This window comes from Piliocolobus tephrosceles, chromosome 21 (assembly GCF_002776525.5).
Source record: "Piliocolobus tephrosceles isolate RC106 chromosome 21, ASM277652v3, whole genome shotgun sequence".
Lineage (NCBI taxonomy): Eukaryota > Metazoa > Chordata > Mammalia > Primates > Cercopithecidae > Piliocolobus > Piliocolobus tephrosceles.
Genome location: NC_045454.1, coordinates 14,820,708 through 14,830,956, shown reverse-complemented (window position 1 = coordinate 14,830,956; position 10,249 = coordinate 14,820,708). Strand labels below are relative to the sequence as shown.

Genomic DNA, 10,249 nt, shown 5'->3' with positions numbered 1-10,249 from the left:
TTATTATTATTATTATTATTATTATTATTATTATTATTATTATTATTTTATTATTTTGAGACAGAGTCTCACCCTGTCACCCAGGCTGGAGTGCAATGGCACAATCTCGGCTCACTGCAACCTCTGCCTCCTGGGTTCATGCAATTCTCCTGCCTCAGCCTCTCAAGTAGCTAGGATTACAGGAGCACACCACCACACCTGGTTAATTTTTTGTATTTTTAGTAGAGAGGGGGTTTCACTATGTTGACCAGACTGGTCTTGAACTCCTGACTTCATGATCCACCCACCTCAGCCTCCCAAGGTGCTTTTATTTTTTAGAACCCCATCCTCTCCAGGAAACCCCATTCAATCATTCTGCTTCCTCCCCCTGTCCTCTCCCAGGAAGTTCTCTCCTCACCTGTGAGCAGGAGCTCCTTCCAGGTGATGTGCAGTGTGCAGGGAGGCGCTGAGAGGGGCCCCATGGTCTGTGCTGCCTGCGTGTTCTTTCTGTGGAGATGATCCTGGGATCCAGAAACTTTCTGAGCACGGCTGTCAGCTGTGCTGTTCTTCCTCCTTCTGTGCTGAGCCTCTTCCCGGGGCAGGAGCACTTCTCAGGCTCATGGGTGGGGTCTGTGCCCAGGACACCTCTCTGTCCCCTCCCCTCTCAGTCCTGCCTCCTTGTCCCTCCTCTTTTGCCTTTGGTCTGTGTGTCAGGTCCCTGGGAAGTGTGGAGGCCTCTGCCTTTTTCAGCAGTGATTCGGTCACCTAACCTCAGCACACACTATGTGCAGAAACACAAACACACACACAAAAGAGACACACAGTCACACACGGTCACACACATGTCCTGTAGCTTGGGCAAGCACAGTCCTGGGCCTCAGCCTCCTGCTGTCCCCATGGCTCTGGGTCGGGGTACACATTCACACCCTTTTCCCTCTTTCATCCCCATGTGGCTCTCCCCTTCAGTGCAGGAGGCTGGAGCTGCACCAGGTCCCTGTCACAGGGACACCCCATTGTCCTGTGGGGGAGCTGTGTGTCACTGGTGAGAGGGACCCTGCCTTTCTCTAATTGTGTCTAGCTTGGCTGTAGCTTCCAAGGATGAACATTCAGTACCTGGGTGTCCCAGAGGAAACTGTCCTTTCTCGGGGTGTACAAGGTGAATCTCTCATGCCGCTTGGGAGGAGAGGCCTGTACTGGTTGCTCAGTGGGGGCTGTGAGTCCCATGGTCAAAGGGACGGTTCTCAGTCACTGTATTGCTCCCTGGGGACTGGTGGCTGAGCTGGGGCTCAGGGTTTTTCATTTCTTCCTGATCATCTTTGGTGTCCTCTCTTCTCTGATCATCTGATTGTCCTGTGGTCACCACACCTTCCTCATGGTGGTGCAGGTGGAAGTGGGGAGTTACCCAGGAATCCCGTGGAACATGGCTCGTTGAGATACTGGAAGGGGAGCCTGGGACAGAGCAGGGATTCAGAGCTGGAGGGATTCATCCCAACTTACTCCACAGTCGTGATGGGGTCAGCCCTCCATGTGCTGACATACCCAGGGGTCTGTCCTGAGGGTTTTGACCTGGCCAAGGTGCTCTCTGTAGAGGAGGAGCAGGCAGTCACCAGAGAGCCTCTCTGGAGGGACGTTGCTAACACCTGAGAAGGCGGGTAGAGGTGAGTTGTGTTCTCGGAACAAAGAGCAATGATACCCCCTTCTCCCGGCAGGGACACAGGAGAGGTCTGTCTTCCCAAGGGACAGCCAGGGGTAGGTGGCCATATCCTATGTGGTGCCTGTGTGTGACCATCACACGCGCTCTGAGCCCCACGGGCTGCAGCAGGCAGGCAGGTCACAGGGTGCCTGACTGATTCCCGGGGAGGCTGTGAGCCCTCAGGCAGCCGCTGTTCTGTGTCAGCGCTAGGCTTGGCCTGGGATGCCCCACAGAACAGGACAGATGGAGCAGAGGCAGGCATTTAGGGGGCAGTGACAGAAACAGTTGATGAGGATGGAGGGAGGTCACGAGGGGAAAGCGCGCAGTGTGGCTATGCGTGCACCAGCGCTGCCCTGGGAGATGTCTTTTTAACTGAGCCCAGGGAAGGAGCAGGTGTGTGGGGCAGGAGCTGCCTGCAGAGGGAGTGGTGTTAGGTTGGCTGCCGCCAGGTCAGGGAGGAGCTGACACAGTCCATGTGGGGAGCATGGAGGACGTTGAGGACTTGGGCCGAGGTGACCCTGGTGAGGGTGGACCCTCCTTGGCTACTGGTTCTGCTGAGGGAGGTCAGCATCCCTTGGGAAGGCTCCAGGCTGGAGGGACTCTGCCGCCCTCTGGTGGACTGGAAGGGAAGTGTGGTTGGCCGAAGTCCCAGGACAGGCTGTGTGTTTTATTCCACAAGGATCTGCATGTTTCAAACGAGGTCACCCATATGCTATGTTACGACTCCATCACCTTCCAGCCCTGTGAGTCCCAGTCTCTGTGGCTCTACGTTCACCGTTCTCCCTCTTTCACGATCGGATGTCCCGAACGCAGATTTTTGTCACCTTCTGTGAGTTTGTGTTTCTGTGCAGTAGGTGGCACTGCGTATGCCCTGGGGGCAGTGATGTCTGGGGCTGAGCACTGCACATGGGCTTGGGAGCAGAAGACGGAGCAGCAGGGTGGGAGGATCAATGCCAGGGGAGTAGGGACAAGTCATTTTCATTTTCTCACTCCCAGGGACCAGAACCCAGGATTCTGACTCCAGGGCACAGAACCACACCATGCAGGTGTCCCTGAATGTCAGGAGTGCTCATAGTGTCATGTTGCCTTGGCATTCATTTTTTAAGGTGTAAATTTATTTGCCTCACATCAGAAGCAGTCCTTACTCACCATGGCAGTTTTCAATACTGTATCTGGTTCAAGTGTCTGCAGTGGGTGGCCAGCGATAAAATCTAAGAGGCATCTCTCCTGCTTGGTGTGCTGGGCTCCTCTCTCTCCATCTACTTTCTTAAGCTGATATTCTGACATTTGCCCTTACATTTAAAGTGACCACTTCTCAATCACAGCATGAGCTCCTTGTCCCAGTGTTTGCTGCTTGCTTTAAACACATCCATTAAAACTCCCTGCTGGAAACCTGTCAGATAACACCTGGACTTACTAAAGCCAATGGCTTAACCTTCTCTCTCCTCCCTGCCTGGGCTCATTGACCTCTGTATCTGCGGTCTCCAGGTGTGCCGAGTGCTCCCCAGTGTCTTTAAGTAGTAAAAATACTTACACTTCCACGTTGTGGTTGTATCATTATAGCCTCACCTGCCATCCAGGGCCTGACATCGAGGCTGCCCTATGGCATCTGTCCTCGTTGAACCCCTGCTGGAGCTCTTGTTTTGGGACCTGCAGTTCTTCTGGGGATGGGAGCTTCCAGCTAACTTGATTGAAAAAGTGGTAAGTTTCATGAAAAACACTGGGTCAGATGATATATTCATGGGCTTCAGCTGCCATAACAAATACCTTAGCCTGGGTCAATGAAATAATAGAAATCGATTTTGCACAGTTCTCTGAATAATGTGCTATTTTAACCACTTTAAAATGTGCAATGAAGTGGAAATAACCACATACACAGTGTTAAGCTACCATCACCACTATTTTTCCTAGAAAATTTTTATCATTTTAAACTGAAACTTTGTATCTGTGAAGCTATAGTAACTCCCTGTATTTTCCACCCTCAACCATGGTCATCTCTACTCTCTCTCTCTGTGAATTTGCCTACTCTTGATGTCTCATATAAATGGAATTATATATATACATATGTTATTTAGTTTCTGACATGTTTCACTTAGCATAATGTTTCCAAAGTCCATGCATCTTCCAGCAGATGTCAGAGTTTCATTCCTCTTTACGGCAGTTTAACATTGTCTTGTATGTGTGACCACATTTGTATATTCATATGTTGATGAACACTTGGATTGTTTTCATATTTTATCTTTTGTGAGTAATGCTAAAATCAACATTCCCATGTGAGTACCTGTTTCAGTCCCTGGATTCAATTCTTTGGGTATATACCTAGGAATGGATGTTGTTTCACATGAGAATTCTATGATTAGCTTCTTGAGGAACAGCACAACTGTTTCTCGTAGTGGCTGTACCTTTTTATAATCTCACCAGCAATGTATGAGGATTCCAAATTCTACATAAGGCTTTCACTTGTTATTTAACATTTTAAAAGAATGGTAGCCATATTTGCAGGTGTAGTGTGGTATCTCATTGTGGCTTTGACTTTGTATTTTCCTAATGACTAATGCAGTTGAGTTTCTTTTCATGTCCCACTTGATGATTCACATATCTAATTTGAAGAAATGTCTATTTGCGTCCTTCGCCCATTTATATAAATTGGTAGTTTGCCTTTTCGTTATCGAGTTGTAGCAGTTCTTTATATATTCTGGGCATGAAACCATTGTCTTTGTGATTTGCAACTATTATGTCTCATTCTGTGTTTGGTCTTTTTATTTTCTTGATAATATCCTTTGATGCACAAAAGCCTTGCATCTTTAGCCCAATTTATCTATTTTTCCTTTTTGTGTCTCATTCATTTGGGTCATACCTGAGAATCTGTTGCACATTTGAGGTCATTAAGTTTCACCCCTATGTCTTTTTCTAAGACATTTTTATGGTTACAGATCTTATAATTAACTCACTCATCCAGTTTTAGATAATTGTTTGATATGGTTGGAAGCATAGTTCTCTAAGTTTACTGTTTTGCATGTTGTTATCTAGTTGTTTCTGCACCGTTATTTGAGAGGATGATTGTTCCTCCATTAAATTATCTTGAAACCCTTATGCAAGAGCAATGAACTATAAGGGTGAGAGTTTATTTCTGGACTCTCAATTCTATCCCTTTGGTCACTATTTGTATTCTTATGCCAGCAGCTTCTGTTTTTAGTGCTTGTAATGTTTTGTGAGATTTCAAATAAGAAAGTTCAAGTTCTGCAATGTATTTTGGCAAAATTGTTTTGGCTCTTTCAAGGGTACTCTTTTAGAAGCAAGGAGGCCAATGTTTTGCAATTGGAAAGACTTTTCTGTCATCTTTCGGAGGGGAATTTTGCAGTCTAGGGATCTTTTCAGGAACTTCATCACAAGTAGGTAAATTAACTCCACTTCCTTTGCTGAGGTGCTGTGTTAAAATGTGTTTTGCCTCCCATTGAGGAATTGAGAGACCCTGGAAGCACTTGCCCATGTGGTGAGGGACAGTAAGCTCCTTAATGATGGGCACAGAAGACATTGCTTTGGGACGCAATGTTGTCAGGGGAGCTGTGTGCATCTCTACTTCTTTATTTTTTGTACAGTTTAGATCTCTGCTGGACATACTAGATATTGAAATCTTTGTTCATTCTCTTGGCTCTGGTTTGGCTGACCTGTCAGCTGGAGCTGGAGGACATGCCTGGAAGGGGAGTGACCCCCAGGGGAAAGAGCAAGGCTCAGCAGAGTGAAAGCAGCTGGGATCCAGAGAAGTCAGTGAGGTCTGACTCTTAAAAGCCAAAGACCAGCAGGTGGGTGTCCTCAGGGGCAAATGGACTGCACTGGTACCCATTCAAGTGGACAGGAAAAAGGTGAGAGGCTTTGGATATTCTATTTTCTCTCTCAGCTCTTCAGCAGGAGATTTGCGTCCTGGGCTGGTACTGTCCTGCAGCAGGGGCAGGGTGGACAGGAATGGCTGCATATCAGGCCTAAGTCCATGTCATCCTCTCAGGCATTGCCACTGAAGATGGAGAGTTTTGTTCAGAGGCCCAGCCTGAGCACATGGGAGGAACCACTTTATTAAAATTAATTTAAGAAAACAGTATGCATGCTTTATTCTTCTAGAAAATTATTAATGCCATGTTTTACAATGTGTCTCTTAAAGGAATGGTGAGAATCATCTACATAATGTAGGTTTTATTTGGTATTTTCTACAATTGCAGCTTTCACATGTTCTTATAGAATCCATTTCCTTTGGTAACACACAGGCAGTATCTCTGTGTTCATTTCTACTGGGAAATCTTTATGCAGGGTGGAGTCACAATTCCTAATGAGAGATGGAAAGCACCTGATTACCAGAAAAAGTGTCCAAATTCTGCTGGTATGATCATGGTGCTGCAGGTGGAGGTCAGTTTAAGGAGGATTCAGGCAAAGCAATTTTGAAAGCCTTTTTCATTGTTTTTGTTTGTTTGTTTGTTGTTTTGTTTGTTTGTTTTTTATAAAACCATGGGCAGAAGCCACCATCTGGACGCACCACATGTTGGAATGGATGAGGGACAGAAATGGAGCTCAGTAAATTGAGAATGAAATCCAGGAGTGGGGAAGAGGTTTGAGAGGTCAATGGGTGTGAGAGGTGAATGGGTGAATGATGAGAATGTTCAAAACATCTTCTTTCTCCATAATAAATGAGCATTTAGGCCCCTGAGTCAGACAATGTCCAGGCCAGGGGGAGCAGGATGTTGTCAACTCTACTGGTCAAAAGTGAGACTCTAGCAGTGTCCAGTTACCTCATCCAGTTTGGGATTTATTCCTATTTTTAAAATGATCCAACAGTGTACAATTTTGAAAACATACCAAAATCCCTATGCTACCATTCATAGATAGACAAGATGGCCCTAAGATGGTGAGAGAATCAGAATGGGGTTTAGGTTTACGTTGTGTATTTTTTCTTCCAGTATCTACAGAATTCCCTACATCAATTTTTTAATGTAACCCAGTGGGTGTCATTCCCTTTCACAGTTACAGACATTTCCAGTTCACGGTTAAGACCCTTGGAAAACCCACACCCTTTCTGCTGTGAGGTACAGGCAGCCATGTGGCATCACCTCTAAACATGCCTTCTGGGACATCAAATTGCTGATTAAGTAAAGTCATTTCAGAAGATATTGAGGACCTCCATTTTACCCCTCTCACACTTGTAATTATTCTATCAAGAGGTGATGGATTTTAGTGGTGATTTGCTTTTATAGATTAGTGAAGATTAATGCTTCTGCCAGGGGCAAATTTTTCATTGGGAAAAGCATTTGGCAAAGTCTGGAGACGTTTCTGGTTGTCAGAGCTGGGGGAGGGAGTCCTGCTGGCCTTGAGTGAGTAGAGTCCCCAGATAGTGCTGAACATTCTAGAGCTCACAGAGCCCCACCAGCATGACCACTACAAAGTTCAATGCTGAGGAGGAGTGGAGAGCCCTGATGTGCCTTCCCTAGCTTCCCTGGAGCTTCTTACCTTCTCCTTCCATCAGTCTCTACCACTTTCTTACCTCAGCTTGCTTCTTGAACCTTAGTGCCCTCCACTTGAACTTTCCCATAGTTTAAGACCTGCTGTAATCTCTCAACTTCCTTGGCCCCTTTCTGATCCTTAGTAAGGTATCCTCTAGAGGGGATCCTCACCTTTCCTGGTGCTTCCCAGGATCCAGATGCCCCTGCCCTGTGTGGGCACCAGGGATATGGTCATGTACCTGTGTCCCTAAAGGTCCTGTCACTCAGGACTTTTGTGTGAGAGCAGCTGAGGTGATATTAGCCTCCCCTACTTTTCTTGGAACATAAAAATATACAAATCTTGTAGAGTAAAATTTCTTAATGCATGTCAAAATTTAAAAATATATATATTTTTGCCTCCCAAACTTTACTGGGAAAAATTCATCACATTACCAGTCATGAAAAATGACACCTAATCAGGGTTATTCACTGTATTGTTTGTTTAACAGCAAAATGTTGGGAACAACCTAGACTTTCACCAGCACGATGCTTACTAAACAGATTACCTTATATCTACACAATAGAATATGATGCAGCTGCATAAAAAATATAGAGTCTGTCAGCTATTCATATGGAAACGCCTCCATGTTCTATTTTAATTATAGAATCTCAACATCACAGAATAAGATGCAGTTTTTGTACTAGATCTGACCTTAGAACATTATATTTACTGTTTTTTTTTTTTTTTGTTGTTGTTGTTCATTTGTTTAATTTAAAGAGTGAGTGTCTCACTCTCATACACAGGCTGAAGTGCAGTGGCGAGATCATAATTGACTGCAGACTCAACCTTGTGAGCTCAAGTGATCCTCCTGCCTCAGCCTCCTGAGTAGTTGGAATCACAGACACGTGCCCCCATGCCTAGCTAATTTTTTGTGTTTGTTTCTGTAGAGATGGGGTTTCACCCAGGCTGGTGAAATCCCAGGCTTTTCTCAAACTTCTGGGCCCCAGCGATCTGCCCACTTTCACTCCCAAAATGCTGGAATTACAAGCAAGTCTCACCACACCAGATTCTCCCTTTTCCTTTTTCATTTTGACTGCAGTTTATTCACACATCTCTTTCCCTATCAGGTGATTTCTATTTTTTCCTCAATGTCTCAACCATATGTCCATGCCAAAATCCAGATGTATTTGCTTTTGTTTAGAATTAGATTTTTTTTTAAGAGAAGCCTTAGGAATGGTCTCCTAGCTGATTTTCAGGATTCTAATCTTCACTGTCTAAGCCATATGTTTGCATTTCCAGATATTGATTACAGTCACTTGTAGAGCATTTAAACCCTACCAATGCCTGTACCATCCCTCAAGCCTATCTGATTTGGCTGATGGGTAGTGTAGCCCAAAGATTGGTTGTTTAAAAATGCTTTCAAGGAAAAGGGTCATTTTGCAGTGCAGGAACTTTAACCCAGTGATCAAAGTTAACGTCTCCAGTAGTCAGAGATAACGACCTCTTAGGGCATTCTAATATAATGGATGGAGAAGGTGCAGCAGCATCCCTGTGGTATTCTTCTACAAACTGTATAACCTGAGTTTAATCGTGAGAAAATATTAGAAAAGTCCAAACTGAGGGTCATGCTACAAAATAAGTAAGCTCTTAAAGGTAAATCCTAACTTTCCCAAATTAAAGAAGACTGAGAGAACAGTACAATGAAGAGCAATATGTGATACTAGATTAGATCCTGGTCCAGAAAAAGGACATTAGTTAGAACATAGAGGGGATTTGGATAAGGTCTCTACAGGCATTCATTTTATAGCATTAATAATCATTTATTGATTGTGATTATTAGGTGCATATCTATAATGTTAATACTTGGGAAAGTTGAATGAAAAGCATATGAGGACTTTGCCTATTTTTGGAACATTTTAGAAAGTCTGAAATTATTTCAAAATTAAACATGAAAAGGAAAGAAAATAAATATAGATCTTTTAGATATTTCTATTAAGCGTCCAAAGTTGAAGATCATTTCCCAACTTCTCTTGCCTAATGCTGGTCAGAGTAATCTTCCTGGAAATGCTGTTTGTCATGTTTGTGACCTTCTCAAATCTTTCCGGTGACTTCTCTTATCTGTGGGATGAAGTTCCCATTGTAGGCTGCCATTCAGTGTCCTCATAGCATGGCCCTAATCTCCCTTTTTTTTCATCTGTGTTGAAAGACCTGACCAACATTTTACTTTCTTATGATCAAACGTGTTCTAATTTTTTCTTGCTTGTTTGATGCCCTTCCCTGTCTTCTCAACTTTGGGACTTCAGTCAAGGTAGTGGGAAATATTTTAGAAGAAAAATTATAAAGATACTTATAGGAAATAGTCACAAACCTTCTTGGAACCTGGGGGTTTGCATAGCTTCCATAAAAGGTTTGGCTGAAGGCAGCTGAATTATCTTAAAAGCTTAGGGCATAGATACACAGGAATGTAGAGGAGTTTATCTAAATAGCTTGTTTACTCAGGCTGTCCTAAAGTCAACATTTAATATTATGCTGGGGGAACTACTCTCAGCGAGGTCAGCAATGCCAATTACCTTCTAGTGGTGTTTACTCAATACCTTTGTTATTTAATCTGTACTAAATAAATGCGAATTTCACTGGCAGATCAGGGCCTCTGCTGTTAACTCTTTACCAGGCCCTTCTAGGTATCCCTGAGTGACTTGGCCACCTAACCTGCTCTTTCAATGGATATTAGTGTCTGAGTGTATTTGTTCATCCGTTGCTGGGTCAGGGTCTGCCGGTTGGACCCATACAGTTGGTGCCCCGTGTGAGGACCTGACATGTCGGTGCCCAGGTCTGAGGTATACCTGCAAATAATCATGACAGAACCTTTGAAAACTAAGGAGAAGACTGTGCGATTGATAACCCAGTAAGTCGATAAGTCGGTAAGTCTGTAGGTCATCGGTGCCCGCTTGGGATCTCCAATTTCGAGGGAATTGTTCAGGGTAGCCTTTTATCACGGGACAACAGTTATCAGCAAAACAGGAGCAGTATCTAAAAGTATTCAAACAGCTGCTTAAAGCCACTGGAGCCTCGGTTTTGCAGGCTCAATTAAGGGACCTAATGCAAATTGTA

General features: G+C 44.4%; 1 protein-coding gene across 1 annotated transcript in view; it reads right to left on the bottom strand.

The window, feature by feature from the left end:
• Positions 1–549, bottom strand: part of LOC113219756 (putative pregnancy-specific beta-1-glycoprotein 7) — a 32,356-nt gene extending 31,807 nt beyond the window's left edge. Inside the window, 1 exon segment of the mRNA XM_026447333.1 lies at positions 398–549. Within this exon segment, the coding sequence (XP_026303118.1) occupies positions 398–461 (64 nt within the window). The 5' untranslated portion in view covers positions 462–549.
• Between the last annotated feature and the right edge of the window lie 9,700 nt (positions 550–10,249).